The sequence below is a fragment of the Pterocles gutturalis genome, unplaced genomic scaffold, assembly GCF_000699245.1.
Source record: "Pterocles gutturalis isolate BGI_N339 unplaced genomic scaffold, ASM69924v1 scaffold23050, whole genome shotgun sequence".
Taxonomy (NCBI): Eukaryota; Metazoa; Chordata; class Aves; order Pterocliformes; family Pteroclidae; genus Pterocles; species Pterocles gutturalis.
In genome coordinates, this window is record NW_010144059.1 from 1 (window position 1) to 24,411 (window position 24,411).

Here is a 24,411-nt window from a genome sequence, read left to right on the forward strand (position 1 = left end):
TCCCGCCGTGCAGTTCTGCCGCCTGCCCAGCGTCGTGGCCTCCGTGCCCGCGGTTTTAGTGGGTCCGGTTCTGGGCTTTGTTTTTTATCCGGGTTTTGGCCAAATAGTAGTGAAGGTGAAAGGCGTGGGATCCGCATACTTCTTATTGGCGGAACCTCGCGGCGCTGCGGGCTCCTGTGGGGCGAACCTTGCTGAGGGAGCACCCGCTTCATGCCCGTGCGTTGGAGCTTTGGCAGCCCGAGGTAAATTTCCTCATTTACCTGAAGTAAGAAGACGGTAGGAGAGAGATTGAGGAAAAAACCGCTGTTGTGGTGTCCAGTTATTTTTTGGGCAAGGTGTGAAGTTTGGAACAGCGGTAGGACCAGCACGGACGCTGCTCTGCCTCCTAAGCAGGCTTCAGTTTACAGCTAGAAATTCTCCTCCAAAGCCGTCAAAGCGTTCTTGTGTGCTTGACTTAACATTTACCATGACCCGTAGTTCTTATTACCGTAGGATGTTTGGTTGTGGTGGAGTTTGTAGGTTTTGCCACGTTTTTTAAAATGTGTTTGAATTGCCCTTTTCTAACATGGGTTAAGATGTAAACTGTGACTGTAACAGAAAAACAGTAACAGCAAACCCTGACTTGTGTTAATGATTCGACATGCAGCTCTCTCTGCTTTTCATGACTGGAACATTGGCAATGAAAACTCTTCTACAGCCTTGTTCTCTGAAAGGGAAATGTGTGTTCCCAGGGATGCACTCTTTGCACTGGAAGAGGTCCCAGTGCTGTCACAGAAACTTTAAGTTTAGAAATTATCATAACAGAGAGCAGAGCCAGCATTGTGTGACTGGGGCATCAACGGTATTATGCGAATATTAGCAAACTGTACTTTCTGCAGGTAGCTCTTTGGTTTAAATGTTTTTTGCATCCTAGAAGCTTGCATAGAAAGAAACATCTGATTAGTGTTTAAGAAGTAATGCAGGGTTATTGCTAAGAAGTTCTGCAACCTACCAACTGTTCTGCAGGTGCCGTTGGTCCCTAAAACTACCTGGGTTTTGAACTCTGCATAAGTTCATGTGTTTTTCTTGATACTGAGCCTGTACCAGCTTGGGATACCTAAATACTAGGATAGTCCTTTTTTTTTTTTTTTTTTGTTAAATATGCCTTTCCTTTCCCTTGTCTCTCAGTGAGAGTCCACACAAACAAGATAAACTGAGGGATTAGTTCCGCACGAACCGAAAAAGCAAGAAAAGGGGCAATGGAGAGACTTGTGTCTCTCCAGCCTTTACTATGTCAGTGACAGTTTTGGAAATGGAAGATTTGGAAGCTTGCAGATAGCTAATTGTGTTCGTGGAACAAACTGTGCAGCAGCAGTGCTTCACATCTGAATGTCCCCTATTAAACTAAGACTTTTGCAGCAAGTAATAGGAAGCTGTCATTAGCTCATCGTGCTTAAATATACGGAGTCCTGTTTGCTGGGATTTGTATGTTTTGCTTAGTGCTGAGCAAAATGTAATGGTCAAAGGTTTTATCCTGGGCTTGAGTGATCCCTCAGGCCACTGTGGTCAGAAGTGTCAACTTGTATCACTTGCTGTGTGTCAGGGAGAGGGTGTGGCTAGTACAGTCACATCTGGGGGCATCTCAATTGATTTGGGATGCCTATTAACATGGAGGCTCAGATTAATATCTCTGTTTTTATAGTAAATTGCCTTTTCTCATGCGGTAGGATTACACCACAACAAGTTGAAGAGTGAGAGTAGCCTTACTCTTGTGAAAGGCAGGAAAGGGAAAATGTACAGGTATGGTGTTTCTTATTTCTTCCAAGAATAAATTTAAGGAACTTTAGAATTCTGTCTTTGTTCTGCTCCTTAGATTTTGAAGCAAGTTTTATCCGCCTGATTGATAAAGTGACAAATGGCTCTCGAATTGAAATAAACCAAACAGGTGAGATCTATTTTCTTTTCTTCCTCTGTTCTGGTCTTCCAGGGTCTGTCAGTTGCTGCAGTGAAATCAACGCTTTGGCTTGACAGAGGTAGATGTTCAGATATCATTGACTGGGAAGATCAGAAATAACCAAGCTGAGAAGTTTTGTAGTAATTGATCGCACGCAAGGAGATCAGCACTCCACCATAATGCAGAGAGTTAAGAAAACTGTATTGCTCTAGAATTAAAATCAGTGTTTTGTTTGGTTTGCAGGATTTCCCTGTAGTGGGGGGAAGGTCCCTCTGAACCAGAATGGGTTTTTGTAGAAGGCAAGGGTTGCCTTCTACAAAGGCAGACTTTTGAGCAAGAATGATTTCTTAGTCATCCTCAGAAAAGGGGTTGGTTTGAGCAAGAAGCGTGTCATGTAAAAATTTGATCTGGCTCTTGTCTTTTTTTTTTTTTTTTTTTTTTTTTTTTTTTAAAGTTAAAGGATTTTAAGGATTACCGTTGGTCAGTAAAGCAGATGAGCTACCACCAGATATGCAGAGGCAGCAATGATCTCATGGTCTGGTGAAGATTTAGCTGCTGTGGAGGATAATAATTGCTTGTCTCAGGATTTTGGGGATTGCTAAGTTATCCTTTGTTTTTGGGGAGGAGGGGAAGGAAGGACAAATTATGCCCAAGACAGATAGACAGACACTCATGTGCATTGGCCCATTTATTAACAGCCGGCATAGAAATAACATGCTGGAATTGTGACCATCTTTCATAAATTCTTCTGTCTCAAATTTGCCTGTATAAATAAATCACTGCAGAGTGTCTTTGTGCTGTAGTAATGGCTGGTGTGCTGACAGCACTCTCATTTGGTGTTCTTGCTTGGCATCTTCCCCAGGTACTTCCTTGTATTATCAACCTGGTCTTCTGTATGGAGGCTCGTTGGAACACGACTGCAGCCCCAGCCGTAGTATTGGCTACTATTTAGAAAGTCTGCTCTGCTTGGCACCTTTCATGAAACATCCACTGAAGATTGTACTGAGGGGAGTAACAAATGATCAAGTAGATCCTTCGGTAAGTAATAAAATTTAAGTACCTGAGGAGGATTTTTTTCTCCCCTAAAAAAAAAAAATGTATTTGGAATAAGGGTGTAAAACATGCTGCATTTTTTTCATCCCTCACATCCAGAAGTATGCTCTGAGTCTAACAAGCATCTACTAAGCTGTTCCCTTTCTGCATTCCACTCCAGACTGCACTTGGTAATACACCTTTTGACTTTCAGTTCTGTACTGCTTCTGCTTTCTCCCCTGGAAACTCCCTCTAAGTGTGATGTGAGGCCCTGCCACTCGTTTGCTTCTCCTGTTCTCTTAGAAATGAGATGGGTTGTTTCTCCCACCCCAGGTTTGCTTCTCCCCTTTCCTTAGAAATGAGATGGATTGTTTCTCCCACCCCACACAAGTATTTACTGTAAAAAGAGGAAATGGTCTTTAAAAGTTGAGTGTGACAAAGAAGGAATCTTTCTCTTCTGTTGAATGCTGGACATAGTTACACCAATGCTGTTGTGTAGCCTTCTTTCTGTTAGAAACAGTAGTCATGTGACAGTTATGAAATTACAGTAGCAAAAATATGTAATAACTCTGATTCTTCAGAAAGATGCTAGAGGGTATGGTAGATCAAATAACTATCAGATGCTTGCCTTGATTTCTGTTACCGCTAATTTACAGCCCTCTGTTTTAACAGTGTTGTTACAAAAATGAGCTGTGGATAACGTGGGATTAAGAAACTGAAGTAATGGTTAGTGGTTATGCTATCTTTTTTTTTCCCCAAAAACCCAAACATAATGGGTTTTGGAGAACAGCACTGCTATTTACTTTTTGAATGGTGATCAGAGACTGCCTGTTTTCCTCCGAGTAGATTAAGGAAACATTGTCATCTGAAAACCAGTTTAAATTAATACAGATACTATGAAGTGTAATTGCAGATATTAGACGAGTCTCTGCATCTTGCTGGTATTTATGGCTTTTGAACTGTGCTTCTCTTGTCATTTTAAAAAAATTGCGCTCTCACCTGTGGTTCCGTGAGACACCCCCATGAGTCAAAGGATGATTGACGTGGGTTGTACACAGCACTGTCAAAGAAAAAAAAGGAAAAAGAAAAAAAAAAAGTAAAATAGGAAGTGTGTTTTGCTAACCTTGCAGTCACCGTGATTAAAAGTACTTAACAGAAAAGGTAAGTCGTAAGAATCAAAGAAGTCTCTTTTAGTTGACTGCATCTTTTTCATCACAATGCAGACATTCTTGAAGAATTTGGAGACGAACAGCATTCCAGTCTTAGTATTGCTTTCAGACACTCATTTGAGCAACTGAGCCTTGATTCTGGAAATTGTTCCTTGTCAGGCACCAGCTACACGGACTAATAAAGATTAAACAATTTAGTTGAAATGGGCATGAGAATTTGAGCCAGTTAGTTTGTGCTTGAAGGTACAGCACAATGAACTTAAGGAATAACTCCTTAGCACGCACATCTGCATTTTGTTTACACTTAGGATCAGGTACTGTGATTCAGCTGATGGACACTAACACTCATATGTGTGAGCTTTGGCCAGTGCAAGCCCCCTTTAAGCACAAACTAACTGTCTCAAATTCTTGCACCCATTTCAACTAAAATTGCTTTCACCAGGACAGGAAGGAAGGACTTCAGCTGAGTTCCTGGAGGATAGTGTGCTTATGTTAGCATTTGTTTATATACATTAATAACCCTCCAGTGTGGTGCAGTGGAAAGCTCTTTGACAGCTGGCGCCATTCTGAAAGAGTGCTGTCACCATGGAAATATAGGGTTATGTGCACTTGCTCAGGGTTGGACCATGGTGATAAAAGCACGTGAGTGATACATCCTAAATGAGAGAGAGGGATGCTACTTTGCTCGCACATGTTGGGAAGAGGTGTGGCTTTGGAGTACCAGCCTGAACTGTTCACTTACAACCTACGTTAGCATTATACTTTTCTGTGCAATCGCTGATGAGACCTGACCATGGAGAGCTTGTGGGACCAGCCACGTGGGGCTGGCATATAGAATTGGGGTAGTGGTAGGTTTCAGCTGAGACGAAGTTTAACTTTCTTCATAGTAGTTAGTGTGAGGCTGTGTTTTGGACTTGTACTGACAAGAAGACTGGTAACATACTGATGTTTATAGTTGCTGCCAGGACAGTGAAGGACTTTTCAGCTTCTCTGCTGTGCCAGTGTCTGCAGGTGCAGGAGAAGCTGGGAGGGAGCACAGCCCCAATTACTAGCCTAAGATTCGATCTTAGGTTTAGGATTGAGACCCAAATTGGCCAGTGAGATATTACATATCATGCATGTCATGCACAGTATATAGATGAGGCTCTGTCCAGAAGTTCTCTCTCTCTTGCTCCAGGTTGTTTTCTTCCAGGTTGCCCGTCTATCAGGGTTGTCTTGGTCTCTCGGACACTCAGGCTCTTATTTCCATTCCCAGTTTCTGGACTCTCCCTGCTCTGGGATCATTAGCCAGGAAGGGGCTGAGCCTTGGTCATTGGGTGGTAAGCTGTATCACTGTGTATCACTCACTTTTGTATTTATATATATTACTATTATCATCATCATTATCATTATTAATTCCAGTATTATTGTAGTTTTGTTATTAAATTGTTCTTTTCTCATTCCATGAGTCTCTTTTCCCTTTACCCCTTTAATTCTTTCCCCCATCCCTGGGAGAGGGAAGGGTGAGCGAGCAGCCATGTTGTGTAAACTGACAGGTAGTTTCAAGTTTCTCTGTATAGAGAGTATGTATGTGGGGGGTGTCTTTATGTAAAGTGCCTTTTCGAAGGGAATGGAGGTGGCACACAAGTGATAGCTTTTTTTTTTTTTTTACTTCTCTATGTTCTGTTATTCTGACAGATACATAGTGCTGCATTACCTGGTTTTAGAATAATTATTCTTAACGGTTGGGTGTGCAAGTGTTGAAGTTTTTTTACAGCTCTGCCATGGGACTTTCAACTAAAATAACTTTCATGCTGACATAAGACTAGCATATGAAGTTTTGGCTTGGGAGCAGTAATCTTCTACATTAATCAAAATTCAGCAGTTGTTTGTAATCCCAGGAAAACAAGAAGTTTTTCCTACTGATTTTCTCTCTCTCTCTCTTTTTTTTTTAATTTTTTTTTTTAAACTTACGAAACTCTGGTTTTGCTCTTATGCCTCCACCACGCCCTGACCTTGAGTCTAGGTCCTTGTCCCCAAAATATAAAACTGCATGTATAGCAGGGATAAATGCTCTTCTGTGCAGTGCTAATGGCTACACAGGCCATCTAATGCTTGCCTCTTTCCTAGTTAGTCATGTGTTGTAGGCTCTGTTTTTTTGCATCTTTGCACTAGCTAAGGGGTTCTGCAAACCACTGAAAGTTTTTTTTTTTTTTGAATTGTAGATTTCTTTAAAGGAAAAAGGTTGTTGCCTTTGTGGTGAGGTTTATCCTCAGTTGTATGACGCGTTTGCTTTGGTACAACTTGGTGTTGTGTTGTCTGGTCTGGAGATGGAGTAACTGCCCTTCAAGGGGAGCTGAAGGATGGTTTTATGGGTGAATACAGGCAGGAGACTAGAAAATATGGTTTTAGGTCTCAGTTCTGCTACCATCTTGATTTCCAGTGAAGTACTCAACCTCTCCTACCAGAACTCCTACTTGTCTGCTAAGCAGAACAGCCCTTTCCATTTCTTCAAATATTGCTGATTACCTTCTCTATTCAGGCTGCAAATTTGGAACAGAGGCAGTCTCTTATTATGTGTCTCTTTGGTACCTGGTAAGTGTCGTCTCTTATTATGTGTCTGTTTGGTACCTGGTAAGTATCATGCCTGGAATTTGTCTGAGGACTAAAAACTATGGCAAGTCTTCAAATTTTTGGAAGCAGGCAAACCAAACTCAAAATTGGTTCATCTTCCTAGTACTGGTGTAACATGCTTTCTGCAGAGATACAGCCTTCAGTCCAAAGAATTGCAAAAGTGGAAATGGAAGAGAGAAATGGTGTTCCTAGCCTACACAGTAAAGCTTTTGGTTTTTTTTACTGGTATATTTTGTTTGATAAGAAAGGGGGAAAAATACTGTGTAACTTCAAAGTGAACCAGATCAGCTTGTTGGAACTTCTGTCAGTGGTATTCACATATGTCTATGTGTGTGTGCATGCATGTTAGTAAAGGTTTTTGCTCTATAAGTAAAATTTGTGTGATTAATGAATAATACTGAGGGACCAAATTAAGGTAGCCTGGCTGTAAAAAAATATATATAAATATAAAAAATTAATCATTGACTTACAGGGTTTTTTTAATGAAGACATTCAAATATTGATACCACCATTAAAAACAACACCAAATGCCTCTCTGTAAGAAAGGAAGTGTGTCGGTCAGGAGGACTGGGAGAATGAGAACTGCAGCAGACACTTGTAGCTGCTCAGTTAGCTCTAACAGGTTGTTCACGGTTTTGTAGGTGAGGTATGTGCTACTAGTCAGTGGCTTGCACTCTCTGCAAAGCAGAGAGAATGAAGCTCGAGGATTGTGGATTCTAGCTGAAGGCATGGGAAGGAGGGTGCTTTTTTTCTGCTTCTTCAGCTGCTCTCTACTGCATGCCTGTTTCCTTCACCTGAATTTAGTTCCTCTTTGGTCATACTGTCCTGGACCTCTCTCTCCCAAGCTGCTTGTCTTGGGTAGCTCCCTGTGCTGTTGCACAGCTAAATCATTTTTGTCACCTTCAGTAGTGCTACTGAAATTTCAGCAGAGGGAAGATGACAGTCACTGTTGTCTTAGGTCAGTAATTAAGAGGAGTAATGGCAAGGAAAATCTTGCTCCGACGTGGGTCTGGTGGGCATCTGGCTCAAAGGGAGTACATGGATTATGTGTCACCCACTTCAGATTCTTCTGAGTAGTTCAGCAGAAGTTACCTAGAAGCTTCTGTTTCTCAGGAACAGATTAAAATAAGTTCTTGACAGAAGGATGAGGTTCTTCCTGCCAGCTCAAGGGCCTGCTCCAAAATGCAAAGGTTCTTGTAATCATCACTTATTTCACTGTAGGAGTTTTTTAGAAATGACAGAAGAATGTGTTCAGAGAAACAAATGAGCTGTTTTAGCTGAACCACAGTAGAGGTAAAAATCAGGCTAAGGAGGAAATCCAGAATAGGAAATTCCATCTCCCCAGTAATTTGTTCTAGCAAATTTTTTGAGTAAATTCCCCTGTCTGCCCATAGAATACCTAGTATGGAGAAGCCTTGTCTTCAAGGTTAGGCACTTCATAATGCAATGATTTTTAAATTACTGACTTAATGTAACTTCCAATAAAGAGACTGCTTTTTAATTCTGTGTTCTATAGGTTGATGTCCTTAAGGCAACAGCTCTACCCCTACTGAAGAAGTTTGGAATTGATGGTGAAGGTTTGGAAATCAAGGTAAAACAATTTGTTCTTTTCTTTTCTAGCACTTGTTGAAACAATACTTTCACGCTGCTTCACAGGGCCATATGCTTGCGGCCAGTATCTGTCTTTAGCAGATATCTAGTTTTAGGTACATGCATTTCTAAAATTGCCTCTTGTTCTTGACATGTTTTAAATGGCATACCAGCCACACAGTGACTGAGGATGTGGTAGAAGAGAGATGCAAAGGCTGTGGGTAGAGAAGCTAAGGAGAAGGCAGTGACTTTTCTTGGTCTCCGAGATCTCTGCAAGCTAAGAAACTTTCTTGCTTTCTTTTTCTCTTCAGTTCACTTGATTTCTTTTTCCTTCCACTTGCTCTTCCTGCCCTGTGCTTAGGGCTAGGGAGTAATATTATAATCACTTGCCTCCTTCAGCAGTAGAGGAGCTGGATCTGTGTTTGGATGATGGAGGTTTGCTTCCAGTTTGGAAAATACAGGAAAGAAACTTTAAAGACAACACTCTTCACAGGCCTAATAAATCTGGATGTAGAATAGGGTTTTTTAGGGTGGAGAAGGAAGCTGTAGCCTTTCAAAGTTAAGAACAGTCATTTAAAATGTGAGAAGTCCCTAGCTGCACTGTTAGTCTTTGCTTGCTCTGCCAATCCACCCCCCGTGTGCCTCCCCCAACCCTGCCCATAGCCCAGGACCCCATGTCATCCCCCTGGAACTGTCAGTCCCGCTCCAGCGACACTGCAGCAGGGCCAGTCTCCAGCTCCCCACAGCCCTGCCCTGCCCAGCCATGGGCCCTCTGAGCCAGATCCAGCCATGGGCCCATGTCCCATCCCCATCCTTGGGGGCGTTGGCTGGGGTGGTGCGACAGGGTCGGGCTGGCCAGGCCTGTTTGTGGGAATGAGTTCATTCTGATCACCCATATACATACTAACCATCAAACACTCGCAGACTTACTTCAGCAGCGTGGTACAGATTTGCTATTAGAGACCACTCTTAAGCCAAGGTTGCATTCCTGGTAAAGATGTTGGGTTTTTGTTTGATTGGTTTGGTTTTGTTTTGTTTTCTGTTGAGAAGCCATGCCCTACTGTACTTGAGAGAGAGGAGGAAAAAAGACATAATTTTTTGCTTATAGGTTTGGTGCTAAATCCATTTCTGCCTTTAGGATGTCTTTTTCTCACATGTGTCTGCATAATACCCCTACTGACAGCACTGTATGTGAAATAAAAGCTATCATTTTTGAGAAAGTAGTACGTTCTTTGTGCTCTTTACTAACCTGCTTTTTTCCTCCATTATCATTTCTAGATCAACCGGAGAGGAATGCCTCCCAAAGGGGGTGGAGAGATACTGTTTGCTTGCCCAGTGAGAAAGGTCTTGCAGCCTGTTCAGTTGACAGACCCTGGCAAAATCAAACGCATCAGAGGAACTGCGTATCCTTGTTTGTTTGTTTGTTTTTCTTCTTTTAAGCATGTTTGCAGTAAAAAAAAAAAAAAATCTCAACTTGAAGTCAAAGAAGTGTACCCATGTTGCTGAGCATGTATCCAGATACCACAGGGTGACATTACACAGAGGGATCACACAACTAGATTTCAGGACCATGTCTCAAAACCGTTGTGTTCAGAACATTGCTGTTCAAAAAGCATCAGTAAACAAGTAAATAACTTTAAACTTATTTAAATCTTTTCAGTAGCAAGAAGAAGTTAAATACCTTCCATGACGTAATGAAGCAGCACTGAAAGGAATCTTACTTTGTGTGTAAATCCAGTAGTAGCAAATATGGTTTTGTTATGCATTGAATAGGTGGCATCTTGGCTGTTAATGAGTCTAGCAGAATGTTAGATGGCAGCTTAAATCTTAGTTCAGCGTACGCCTCACTGCACACATGTGAACTGAGGTTTTTGTTGTGTTATGAAGTTTGTTAGCTCTTTGACTTCAGAAGTAGTATTGGAGATGGAAGTGGAGGAGCTTTTACTTCCACACAAAGATAAGGGCATAAAATATTGTTGTGGAGTACTCACTTTGCAAACAGAACTGCACATCTAGTTAACGTTTTGGGGTTTTTGTTTTCTTTGTTTTTCTCTTGTGGTTTTTATAAGGTACCTGTCATGAATCTGATGTCACTTTAGGAAGAAGGCAGAAATCCCTTACAGGCAAGGTATACTGAAGGTTGTATTTCATGGTCTCTAGCTCTCTCTTGAGCATCGGTCAACTTGGAGTTTTAATTTGTGATTATGAGAATCCCAAACATGCTCTGGTTTTGATTACTCAAAAGGAAAGCAGTAATGGGGGCAGGTTTCTTGCCAGAGGTGCAGACTTGCAGCCTGTTTCTCCTCTTATTTTATGGCATACCATCATAATTGTGTGTGAGAACAGGACGTTTTGACCTCTGTTTCCAACTGCGGCCTTGGGATGAGTGCAGCATTGCCAAGTGAGAGCAATTTTACTGGGTGCATGTGCTGTAGAATAAACAGGAGGCAGCTCATTGTGCTTTTGGTGGTGTTTATCGTGGTCTTTCCATGAAGAAAGTAATTTCCTTATGCCTTTGTCTGCCTCTGTCTCCACCACTTCTATCCTCTGTTTCTGTGTGAAGGAAGAATCAATGATCATGTCTTTAGTGCCATCTTTCTAAATTGATGTTAATACACAGCACCATTCTGGGCCACTTTGACTGGATTTGTTTGATGTATGTGAACTACAGGTTTTTGAACTTCTACTTTCGTTTAGGTCGTCGGGGGCTTTTTCTCAGGGATAAAGGTTTTCCTTTAGTAAGCCTGGTGAGAGGCACTCTCATTTCAGTTTAGCCATTAATTGATCCTTCAAGCCAGCAGAAAACAAAACATCTGGAAGGATAAATGCTTAGGTCTTTTATATGTGCATTTTTGTCCCTTCAAGATTCAACTGAGCAAATTTGTTCCCTCGCGGGGAGCTTATGTTGCAGCAACCTTTTATAGTCACTCGAAATACTGAGTGCACCAACTGTGCAGAAGGATTAGTTTTCTGATTTTTTTTTTTTTTTTACTTGTTTTACCCTTAAGATCTTAAAGCTTTTGGTTTACCTACTCCAGAAGAGATTGCAATTGAAATTTGTAGAAAAAAACCCTGCCCTTCTGCCAGCTGGGAGGTTTAAGTGTGTTTCTCTGCATTGCTATGTGCTTGTGGGTGCAGATGGGTGATTAAACGGGCAGAACATGAGTCTGTGTTACAGTTAGGATGGAATTTGTGCATTTGAAGATCTGTTGGGAATACCACTGAATCAGCACCTGAGTAAAAGGGCACAAAGGCAGTTCAGCTCTTGTGCACTGTGACAAGGTGGGTTGGGGTGAGCAGGAAGGTGTTAGTTTCTTCTTTCCAGGAACTGTTACCTTCAGGTGCTGAGTGACTAGAGAACCAGTGAACTTGATAGCCACACAGCACTGCAAAATAGTTGGAGAGAGCAAAGATATGGGGGGTTTTAGCCTTTTAAAATTATTTTTTTCTTTTGTTAAAATATTTGTCTTTAGTTTCATCTACCCAGTTTCTCTCTGACAGAAACAGAAAGACAGGATTTCTTGCTGCTAATTCAGAGAAACTTCACCCATCACCATATTTTAATAGTACATGAAGAGTAGAGCACGCAAGACTTCCTCCATCATAAGAAAGCACAGCATGGCAGAACAGCAATTTAAAATTATTGAACTGAAAAATTATCATCATTTTTAAGATACATGTTTACCTGGTCATAATAAGCTGTTCTTCTGCACATGTTCTGTGTCCCTCACTTCAAGGTATATCAATGAAAAGACTGTAGAAAGCACTTATGCACATATGCCTCTCTAAGTAGGAAGGAAAATGGACCAGCACTTGTGAATGGATGTATAGGACAAAACATTTTCCGAAATAATACATTGGGACCTCTTGGCCACTTTTGTCAGTCTCTGATTTATTTTGTGACCACAATTAATTCCTTAGTTTGGATGTGTAGATATTCTGTCAGAGTGTCACCACAGATGGCAAACAGAATGGTGGAATCTGCAAGGAGCATCCTGAATAAATTCCTTCCAGACATTTATATCTACACGGATCATATGAAGGGGATCAGCTCTGGAAAGTGAGTATCCAGTATTCACAGGGCACAGAAATGTAATTCTGCATTTGTTCATCTGTGAGGGTATTCTGATCTGTAATTTTATTGAGATTTAGAACGTGATCTTCTATTTTGCTGACTTTAAATAAATACTCCTCACAGGGAAAAAATTGAGTGATTCACTAAATATGTTTGTTCTACTCTTGCAAGGGGATGGAAGTTGTTTGTCTTCTTACACAAGGTGTCCTGGTTTCAGCTGAGACAGAGTTAACTTTCTTCACGGTAGCTAGTGTGAGTCTGTGTTTTGGATTTGTGCTGACAAGAAGACTGGTAACATACTGATGTTTATAGTTGCTGCCAGGACAGTGAAGGACTTTTCAGCTTCTCTGCTGTGCCAGTGTCTGCAGGTGTAGGAGAAGGTGGGAGGGAGCACAGCCCCAATTCCTAGCCTAAGATTTGACCTTAGGTTTGGGATTGAGACCCAAGTTAGACAATGGTCTATTCCATATCATGCATGTCATGCCCAGTATGCAGATGAGGCGCTGTCCAGAAGCTCTCTCCCTTGCTCCGGGTTGTCTCCCTCCGGGTCGCCCCTCTCTCAGGGTCATCTTGGACAATCTGCCTCTTATCTCCACTCTGGGAATGCGGTTTTGGGACTCTCCAGGCTCTGGGATCATTAGCCAGGAATGGGCTGAGCCTTGGTCATCGAGTGGTGAGCAGTATCACTGTGTATCACTCATTTTTACTATAATAATACTGTTATTATAATCATTATTATTATTTTCGATATGATTGTAGTTTAGCTGTTAAATTATTCTTATCTCAACCCACGAGTCTCTTTTCTCTTTACCCTTTTAATTCTCTCCCCCATCCCTGGGAAGAGGGAGAGGGGAGGGTGAGCGAGCAGCTGTGTTGTGTGAACTACGTCACAAGGAATATAATACATCATTAAGGCTATTAAAGTCAGCTTGAGCTCTCTTCAGTTTTAAACGTGTTGCTTTGAAGTGAGATTAAGATCAGAGGTGCCATGCTGTGTTGTGAAAACCAGCGTTCAAACTTGACTGTACACCCTCTGATGGAAATCGTAGTATTAAGGATGGGACCAAGCTGTTTTAGAAAGTTTTCGAGCTGTATGGGTTGTCTTCTGCTTTACCATTACATGAATAGCTGAAGGAGTGTCCTTTCACCAGCGAAGACTGGAAAACTGAGACATGAATTTACTGTACTTCCACAAATTTTGTTTGCTAGCAGAACACAGAAGTGATAGATGCGATTCAGACAATTTTACTGATATCTGTCAGCTTTGTTGTTGTCTTGTCACTTTTGGTTGAGGTTGAAGGAGTTCTGGAAAACTACCTTGTTTGTCTTCTGTCTGTGTGCTCGAATCCAAGAATGCACATTTTCTTTCACTGTTTCTGCTTTTTGAAATACTACCTTAAAGAAAACTTGCTAGGTTTGCAAGTTCACAAATCTGAAAATTGTTAACTCACTTTTACATATTTTTCCTCTTTTCCAGTCATTCATCATATTTAATATCCCAGGTTAGTAAGTCTTGTGGCTTCACACTTTTTAACACTGGTCAAAACTGCAAAAACTCTCCTTGGAGCTGTGTTTTTTTGGGGTCCTATTCTGGTTTTTGTCCATCCATAAAGTGAAAAAGTCAAATGAATTGGGGCAGAAGCATTACATTTAGTACTTGCATGCAGAGGGATAGGTAATAGAGAGGGGTTCAATTCCTCTTCCATGCTGTCTTGCTGGTACATGTGGCTTTCTGATGCTGCTGTGCTGTCACACTCAGTGTAAGTATGGTGCCAGGACAAGGAAGGAAAGGAATATGCTTCGTTGTTTACAATGCTGCCTCTGATGATCAGGGTTAGTTCAGCCCATCTGTGCCCAGCCCAAACCAAGCCCTGATTTCAGAATAAAAAGCATTGAGCTATACCCTTTCCACGGTGCCAAAAGCTTCAGGGAATACATTATTTGAGCATCTTCTACCACCTGTAATGTCTCTCTAAACAGGAACTTGCTAGTTCTGTTTTGAGCATTTGTGGCAAAAAGTTTGTGCAGGTGCCTCCTAATAGTGTCTGTACATACATGAGGCACCGGATGATTTTAATTTTTATTTAGGCAGATTGCCACATGCTACTGAACACTAACAAAATCTGCTACAGGGGGTGGCTCCTTTGAGAAGCTGCTGGAAGCTTTCCTGGCTCCAAGTTGGACGCACCTCTGGCCAAGACCCAGCCAGCAGCGGTGGTGGTACCGTCTCTGAACCCTTTGATGAACCTGCAGGAGAGACAAGAGTGGGATGTGAGGGAAACAATTCTGCACACATCAAGACCAGTGAAGAAGGAGGGGGAGGAGGTGCCGGAGCAGAGGTTCCCCTGCAGCCCGTGGTGAGGTGGCAGCTGTGTCCCTGTGGCCATGGAGGGTAACGGAGGAGCAGGTCTCCACCTGCAGCCCCTGCAGGACCCCACACTGGAGCAGGTGGCTGTGCCTGAAGGAGGCTGTGACTCTGTGGGAAGCCCACGCTGGAGCAGTCTGTGCCCGAAGGGCTGCATCCCGTGGAAGGGACCCACGCTGGAGCAGGTAGTGAGGAACTGCAGCCCGTGGGAAGGACTCACTTCAGAGAAGCTCTTAGAAGAGTGTCTGCTGTGGGAGGGACCCCAGGCTGGAGCAGGGGAAGACTTCCCCTGGAGGAGGAAGGAGCGGCAGAGACAAAGTGTGAGAAACATCTTTAGCATACTTCCTGTGCTCCTCAGCAAGTGCAGGCAGTTAAATATGCGTGAGAACCACTGATACCTTTTAATTCCCACCCTACTGAAATGCCTCTGGAAGAACTGTTGTTTTTCTGGGACTGGGAGCGTTTGTGTGTATTGGTGTTTAGGGTTTGATGTTGTGGTTTGTTGATGTCGGTGACATTCCTTACAGTTTTGGGTCTGTGAGACTATTTTAATTAAAAAGTTTGGGTGGTGGAGCCAGACGGAGTCCAGAACTGTGGGAAATTGTGTATGTGGATTAAAGTTAAGTTAACCTTATTTTTAATGGCTGGCTATTGGTGCTCTTCCAGACCCTATAAATAAGAGTACCTTATGACTTTTTTTTTCCCCTTTCTCACAACTTTCTGATTTCTCAGCAAGCTGTACTCAGCAATATGTAACTTTGTTGTAGCAAATCTTAACTCTAACAATAGCCTTTTGTAGGATCCTAAGCTCTGAGAAAAATAGGAATTTTGTGTTTCTTTCTTCCAATCATGTGTTTAGAATTCTTACATGGTTTTCATGATTTGGATAGTATTGAACTGAAAGTGAAAAGAAGCAATTGGAAATACAAGTAATGTGGATTAAACCTTTTTTTTCATTGTCCTGTTGGTGCCATGGCTATGGTCTAATCTTCCTAAATACTGAAGCTTCCAGGGAAAGAACTTGATCCCTAAAGAAAGTTAGTTTTGGTTTTGAATGTCACAGAGAAGAAACTCCAGATACCTTTGAAATGTTCATCAAACATGAAAAATAAATGTGAGAGATACTGTTTGGGGTTTGTGGGTTGCTTTTTTGGGGTTTTTTTGTTTGTTTGTTTTTTTCTTTTTTTTGATAGAGGAGTGTATTTCTGAGGTTTGGAATTTTTCTTTTTTTATTACTTTCTAAGGTGTTTGTGCCAGGAATAGCCAGCACTGTGGGTTTGGGCCAAGTGGTACTGGGTATAACCTTTAAATACTGTTGTTAATTTTTTTCTAGGGTGAATCAAATGTATAGAACAGGACATTTGTCAGCAAGTCCAGATTTACAGTATTGTCCTATGAGAGGAGCTGTTTGTGACTTGAGGAGGAGGCTGGCTGGGAGTAGCTCTTGGGTCATTACTCAGCATTTGTGCTCAAATCAAATCTACTTTTTTCCTTTCTTTCAGATCACCAGGTTTTGGCATGTGCCTTACTGCAGAAACCATCAATGGCACTATCCTCAGTGCTGAGCTAGCCTCAAAGCCTCAGGGCCAGGGAGCAGCTGTGCTTCCAGAGGAACTTGGCCAGAATTGTGCTAAGCTGTTGCTTGAGGAGGTCTACAGGGTAAGTGGCCAGTATGTTTTTTGTGTGTAGCTAGCTGTAGGCGAAGAAGGTGATGACACTGGTAAAGGAAGAGGTGGTTTGGGGGCACCCTCCAACAGGCTTAGATCAAAACAGTGAAATTATCTGATGCTGCCAGTGTTGTCTTCATCCAGGTAGGGAGTGGTTTTGGATGGTTCCATTACCAGTGTAATGATTTACTAGGCCATGTGATTTCCCATGTCCAGGAGATGTTACTATGAATCACAGTAGTGGCAAAATTTTCTTTTGTTGCTTTCTGTGTGCAGCAGAATTCAGTTGGCTTCACATGGGCTGTCACTTTTTTTAATAATAAGATGGAGTCAATGCTCTTAAACTAATGGTTGGAATGGGGCATTATCAGTGGAAGAACATATGAGGAAGAGGAGAGGGGGGACAAAAGCAGCTAGCCTCAATGCTGGCTGCTTTATGGTGATGATGACAAAGTAAAATGTGCTGAGATCTGTTGGTTGTATGAGGAACTGGCTGAATGGCTTGTTGGAAAGGAGCTAGGACAGTGTTTGCATAGGAATCTTAAGTGCATCACAGACCTCTGCAGTGTAAATTTTTTTTATTATTATTAAAATGTTTTTCCTTCGTGGTGCGACTTTTTGTGGATGAGCAGCTTTAGGTCTGACAAATGATTTGGCAATTAGCATCATAGCAAGTTTCTGATTTAATAACGAACTTACCTTCTTTTTTAGTGTATCTCCACAAACATTAAAATAAGTAACTATTAGTATTGACAAAACACATCTGGCCTTTAGGAGGCAGTCATCTACAAATTGTACTCACTGTTTTAAAAAAAAGTAATTGCTCTGAACTGAAATAACCCGATAGGACTTTGCAGAGTATTAAAAATGCCATTAATGAGATTCTGTATTAGGAAGTGTAGTCAATTATAAAAATACCCCTTAGCCCCATAAATCCCATCCACGCCTGTAGTAGGTTGTTCATCTGTGCCAATGTTACCTTTTCCTTTCCCTGCTGCAAACCCTTTGTCTGTCTGAATTACCAACTTGCCCACTTGTTCCAGTCTTCCATTAATATTTTGTCTTTGTTTATTTGGTATATGCACCATGTGGATACAGGACTTCCCCTTCTTGCCCTGGGTTCTTATATAATGGAAACACCTTAAACAAATATTCATCCTGGGTACAGTCCAGACCCCTTGCGTTTGAAAGTCCAGCATGCATGGAGAATGCAGTCACAGCTAGTGACTGAAACGTTTATCTGTCAGTTTCTACAATTATGTAGTGAAAGATAGCTATTTTTATTTCAGGGGTGAATTGTAAAATCTTTCATCCAGCCCGCCCCCCACTCTCACCTCTCCAAAAAACTTCCACAAACCCAGAACAACCTAAAATTTGGTACATTTGTTGCTTGGGATAAACCTCTTGGAAAACATCTTCAGGTAGTCAGATGATTGGAGGCATCAAAAATCCTGTTTCCACATACTTTTATCAGCAATAGGTTTTTTTTATTTCTTTGAAAGCCATACAGCACTTGACAGATTGAAACTAGTGAGGGAGTTTGTCCAGATATTATACTTTCTTCAGAATCAGAGAACTTCCAAAATGAAGAGGGCTGGAAAGGCCTGAACCAGGTAATTTTTTGCCTTAGTGTACTGCGGCCATTTGAATGTGATGAGTCGAATTCTGCAAAGCAGCAGGATAGTGAGGATCTTGGGATAGCAGAAAAAAAAAGCATTTGAGGAGGAAACGGGGTGAGGCAAGTCTTTGAATGATAAAGTGATAGGCCATGAGGTTTCAGTGTCTTTGCAGATGAGATTCTGAATGAGTGAGATTGTTAGCTGTGGCCTGCTGTGGTACTGCTGGCAGTCCTGGTAGGCTCTTTTATGTGTGGGCCTCTTCAATCCAAGGGTGACTGACAAGTGCTGAGCAGTGTACAGACTGCTTGTGGTCCTCCACTGCAGCAGCTCACAGCGGAAAAATTATTGTTAGCATTTTCGGCTATTGTGCTGCTTATCTACTGGAATGCTCAGTCCTCATTCAATATTCATTAATTCCCCACTCTCTCTGTCATAGGCAATATGGTGGCTTTTGTTCTGTAGTTTTTGGAATGCACGCTTGAATTTATGTATGACCACATGCTCACACAGTGCTAGCCAGAAATTTGGAAAGATTGGCTTTCTCATTGATTTTTTTTTTTTTTTTTTTTTGAGCTTGGGTCAGTTTGATCTAGTGTTGACCCTAGAGAGGCTGTAAAAATATGTTGCAAAGCGTGCAATGTTTGTTTAGTTTGAAGTTACTATTTTTTTTTAAGTTCCTTTGCCTAGCCTAGATAAGATGTCTAGTGAAACAGTAAAAATTTGGGAAAGCAGCGCATGGAGTACAAATAAGTTGCTCTGAACAGGCACTCTTTAAGTCCCAGTCTCCTTGCACCAACAACTCACTGAACACAGGGCTCAAGGGAGAATTTTTCTCCCTGTGTTTAGACCTTCTCTTTATGAGATTGTTTCTCCATCTGTATCTTTACCTGTAGGTACTGTGCTGCAGGAGCCAGGGAGGATTGACCAGAAAAGGGCATCCTGGGAGCATTGCGGATGATTCTCTGTAGAAGGGTTTTGGCTGTTGGGGTCACCCACAAATCTGCTGGAGTTCATTACTGTTTAAAGGGGCCTAGGGACATCTCTTCAAGTGCTTGCTTGATGTGAGCTACTATGTGAATGGTCGCTTTCAGTAAGCCTTCAAAAATAAAGAGGTTGTCTGATTCTTGGAATCAGTGGAGGTTTTTTTATGTACAATGTTGATGGAAATACGTCACAGCTAATTGGCTACTAGTAAGTGGCACAGTCATAATTACAGTGGCCCTGAAAGAGGGGGCATGGAGTGACTGGCCAGCGTTGTCTTTACAAATTTGTATGCAGTTCTTACCTAAGCTCAATTGTAGGAGGCCAGTAAGGCTTTTCCTCTTGTCTTTGAAAGGCATTAGTTATGGGAGCTCTGTGTAGCGGGTGATAATGGAAAGGCCTGGAAGAACAGGGAAAGGGTTGAATGTTTGTATCCCTTGTGATCGCGAGAAATAGGGAAGGATGCAATACCTGTTTAAGGGTGAGTACTTTAATGAAGAAAGGTCAAGTTGTTGTGGGGGGCTTGGAAGGGCAGGAGGAGTAAGGCTGTTTTATTTAACAAGAGCTTAAAATGAAATAAAGCATTTCACTGAAGGCTTAATTTTCAAGATGGCCTTACTTCAGTGTGACAAGTCTCTGCTCCATTCTTCTGAAAAAAAACCCCTAAACCTCTGCACTTCACATAACAAATTACTGACACACGTGTGTACCGCACAAGTAAGGGAGGAAATTGTGTGTATGCCAAAATATAACCAAGACTAAATCAAAACTGGGGTCAAACTCAGGAGAATAATGCTCTTTGAAACACAGGTGTCCAATACTCAGAGTCGTGATATTTTTATGTGCATGTCAGCTGTGGTATTTGTATAACACTTCAAAATGGACAGGAATTTAAGTGATCTGTGTCTCTTAGTGTCACATCCAGCTGGATCTGGCTCTGTTGTCAATGGAAACAATAATGGAGAAACTGCCATAAACAGAATTAATAGGAACTAGAAGCTGTATCCTACGTTGGTAATGAGTGACAGCTATTTTGGAACAAATGTCAGTATTTTGGCTCTGACTTTGCCCATCCCATTTCTTGTGGGAGGGTTGTTTTTCATTTTGGACTCTTGAGTAAGTGGCAGGTGGATTGAAAGAAAAAGTTGGCCTCCTTGGGAGTGCCAGGTCCTTCATTTGGCAGAAGTTAGTGTTCTGTCATCATTAGATAACAAGCAAATCACGTAACTTCCCTGTCTGGCAACTGCCTATGTGGGAATGGGCATAACAGCGCATTGCTAATGTACAACAATAGGGGGGACGACTGACTCACTGCAGCAAGAGAGCTTATGTAAGCAGCTAGGACGTGATGGATGCATCATGTTTTGCTATATTGTTTAGGACATGGTTGTCTCCATGCTGATGGAAGCTTTTGTATGAATTTGGTCATAAAAATAGATGTTTTGTTATGTTTTCAGCTTCAGAAAAACAAAAACCAGCTCAGAAAAACATAAAGTTCTCATCCAAGTGATAAAGATCATTCTGAATTATTAAATGAACTACAAATACAGAATACAGAAATTAACTGAACTACAAAGACAGAAAGTCCTGTGTCAGGAATACTCCTTACCAAACTCACCTGCTTCTTGTGCATGTTTCAGATTGGCAAATAGAGCTGATGAGAGCTGTGGCTCTAGATTGCACCTGCAAATTCTGCAGGTACCCTGTTCGCTGGAGATAAAGCACAATTTTTATCAGTCCCATGGAGGGCATTAGGTTGAGTGCATGAACTTCACTTTGGTATGGCAGGTTCATACAGTTAAAAGGGCAAGCCCAGCTGTAAGACCATGTTGCTAGCATTTAGGTCATGGTAGTGAACGTAATGAAGTTTTCCTTCGTTGTTGTGTATCATTTGTTGCATGAAGTGCAGAGGCTTTTTTTCAGAAGAACAGAGCTGAGACTTGTCACACTGAAGTAAGCCCATCTTGGAAATTAAACCTTTGGTAACTCTCCATGGGAAGGTCTTCCTTTCTGGCCTCTCACAGAGTAAATGTTCTGAGGTTGTCACATCTGTTTTCTTAGTCTGTGTATTCCAAAATGTATTTTGCCCCTCCCTTGTCTTCTTGGATGGTGCTATCTCTTAAAATGACAACAGGTTACTCCTTTCCCATGAAGATAACTGTCAGTTTACCTCATTAGAGATTAGAGAATTTGGTTTTAAAAGGATGAATTTTTAGTTTTACTCTCTCCAGACAGCCTTAGCATTAGGCCTGATCCAGGTGGAAAGTGTTCACAGATTTCATGTGGCTGTGGATCAGGATGAATATGAGGACAGTCCAAAATAATTCGATGCCATATATTTCTTTCTATTTTCAAAGTGTTTGCATAGTCATAGTTGGTAAATTCTCTCTATAGCAGTCTTGACTGAAATTATCCCTTTAAATTCACGTTCAAACTTTATAAACAAAGAAAGCCTTCCAATTCTAATTTGCATCGTAGTTAACACCTTCCACATGCAAAACAATTTACCATGCATGTATAACTTACTACAGCCAAATATGTACAAGAATATGTGTAGTTCTGCATAATTTTATGCCTGGCTCTTTCACCTAGCAATAAATAAAGAAACCTTCCCATTTTAAATATGGGGGAAAAAATGTTTTACAAATGTAAAACCACAAAAGTTAGCAGCAAGGGCTTAGGCACATGCATGTGAAACAACATTTAACTTGCTGGTTTGCACCTGCTAATGCTGAACTATTTGTCCCAACGTTACTTTTGATAGTTATCACAAAGGGCTTCAATTCATAGTCTCTTCAAACGCACATGAACTATAATTAATAGCTATTTTCAGTTGACTGCAAATAAATTCTTCAGTGCTTACATTCTGTGATGTTAGAAGAGAACAGGCTGGGAGAGATGGGAGGGATTGTTAATGTGACCTTGTTACTGGGTTTTGGTTTAGTTCTGTTCCTTTTCCAGCCTGCCATGTGAAATTAATTTGTCATTGTTACAAAATCTAGATTTTTATCTTTTTGGCCTTTGAAAATTGGGAGCAGTAATTCAGCCTTTTAAGTCTATCTTTCTCCTTTGTTACTCTCCTCCCACCCCAATTTCTGGTTTGCACAGAGATTAATTATTAAAACATTTTGGTTTGCAGGGAGGCTGTGTCGACTCAACAAATCAGAGCCTTGCTCTACTCCTCATGACCCTTGGACAACGGGATGTTTCCAAAGTTCTGTTAGGACCTCTGTCTCCATACACGTAAGTTGTTTTGCTCAGTTTAATTACGCAGCCTTGTTTAAGTTGATAGTTTTTTTTGCACAGCTGTTTTTTGTGTATGGAAGGCTTTGCCTGTGGCTATGAATAGAACAATTTATACTCATCTTCAAAGGAGACAGGTGGTGTAAGTTACCTAGTGTTTATTTCTATACATTAGAAGATTATTCCCTTACTCTTCTATATTATTCCTGGTTCTGAGAATTGCGGAGATGGGGTGTATTGTTGGTTGTTGGTCTTGGATTATATGTGTACATCAGCTTGCTTTTTGTTGCCTGGCGTACACTACCATATTTTCCTAGTGATCTCTCTGTAGCTGTGACATTGCATAGCACGTTTCAAATGGCTAGCCAAATGCTAAAGCTGTGGTTGTCCATGGGAAACAGCTTAAGAGCTCAGTTCATGGAGCTATGTGCAAGCCCAAAGCTTTAGGCCTATCAGGCCGCAGACTTCTGTGTAGTCCTTCAGTCTCAATTCGTAATAAAGCTTTGTCTGTGGCTGGTAGTGGTTCGGAGGATAGAAAAAGGCTAAGTTCCTAACATTGCTAGTTGCAGCACACAGGTTAGGGGAAGGGCATCCATTATGAAAAATTTAATTTAGTCTATCAGACTGACAAGTGATTGACTAGATCACAGTTGTTCCTAGCGACTGAGCAGTTTTCCTTTACTCAAGTGGAGGAAGGGTTGTTTATCTGAAAATGGCATCAAATAATAAGACTATGAACTGTCCTTTTTCGGTTATCATGGTACCGGTGCTGTATACGTGAAAGGTACAGTACTGTGATAACTGAAGAATGGTGGTGCCATCACATGAGAGCTAGAAATTGCCTAATTGCTATTCTCAGCCCCTGATATCTTGGAAACAACGTTCATCAGATTTTGAGGGGAAGACAGGGAAGCCTCCCATTGTACAGGGGTAAAGTAATCCCCTGTAAAGTATCCCCATGAAAGGCTTACAGAGGGTAGGTTACTAGTGTTGGAAGTGTACAGTTAAGCATGTGAGGCAAAGCAATCACTTGTCATTGTCCAGTCTTTTGGGGTTTTTTTGTTTGTTTTTGGGTTTTTTTTAATGCTATGAACATCATGCAAGAGCACTAGTTTATTTTGTAGGCAGGCTGATTTCAAATGGGTGGCTTGTCACTTCTTCCAGGCTAGGAGTGCATGGTGGGGATGAAGGTCAGGAGCAGACATCATGAAGCAGCGTTTGTCATATGAGATCATAAAATCTGAGATTCTGTGAGGATCTGTGACTCATCAGTCCTCTGAGGATCTGTTCAGAGATCACACAGTTCTGTCTGCAGCATCCCTGTGCCCTCACTAAGGCAGCTCATAAAAGGCTAGGAGATTTGGCTCCCAAGCAACTCATTGGGATGCACAGGCTTTTGAAGTAAATTGCAGTACTGTCATGTTCCACTTCATTGTCCTTGCTTTTCTCTCTTGGGGCTGTGACACCTCTGCATTAAACGCTTTCACCCTGCAGAATACAAAGTTATTCGTAAGCCATGTTAGGCTAGACTGGCTTCCCTTGTCTAGCACAATGTAGCATGAATGTGACAATTCAGCTGTCAGATGAGAGCACCGTATGGGGACGTGGTGCTTTGGAATATGTCCATCATAATGAGGAAACGTCTCCCAGATTTGTGTCTTTCCTCAGGAGACATCCTTTGCCCCTGCTAATGGCATGGGGGAAGGAGGGGCCAGAAGGCAAAACAACCATGAGCACGGCTGTCCTAAGTGGCACTGGGGACACCAGTCCCAAAAAGACCGCTTGGCCTGCAGCCTCATCTCATGCTGCAGGTCTCACAGAAGTGAGCACCTCTCTGTCGAGCTGAGCCTCATCAAACGCAGGGCGCTGGCTGTGTTGCCACCTCGCAGAGATCAGTCCTGTGGGACAGGCAAGGCTGCCTGCCGTGACGGTGAAGTGGTGTGAGCCAGGGTAGGAGCACATGAAGAAGAGCAACAGGAAACCTGGAGTGCCCTGGCCCCTGGTTTTGCAAAAGGCTGGAGTGCCCTGGACCTTGGTTTCACGAAAAGCTTGAGTGCACCTGCCCTTTGTTTTGCAAGGGTTTGGCGGCTTCAAGTGGAGAGGATAGGGAGAGGCGCAGACCCT

The 24,411-nt window shown here is 41.9% G+C and overlaps 1 protein-coding gene across 1 annotated transcript; it reads left to right on the forward strand.

Annotated features, from left to right (window-relative positions):
• Positions 1-1,852: 1,852 nt before the first annotated feature.
• RCL1 (RNA terminal phosphate cyclase-like 1) lies at positions 1,853-22,291 on the forward strand (the record flags this gene model as incomplete). The annotated part of the gene is made up of 7 exons (XM_010084993.1): positions 1,853-1,924; positions 2,796-2,971; positions 8,264-8,338; positions 9,616-9,740; positions 12,272-12,397; positions 16,280-16,436; positions 22,184-22,291. Coding segments are annotated over 7 exons (839 nt in total), but the record flags the coding sequence as incomplete, so codon positions are not given.
• Between the last annotated feature and the right edge of the window lie 2,120 nt (positions 22,292-24,411).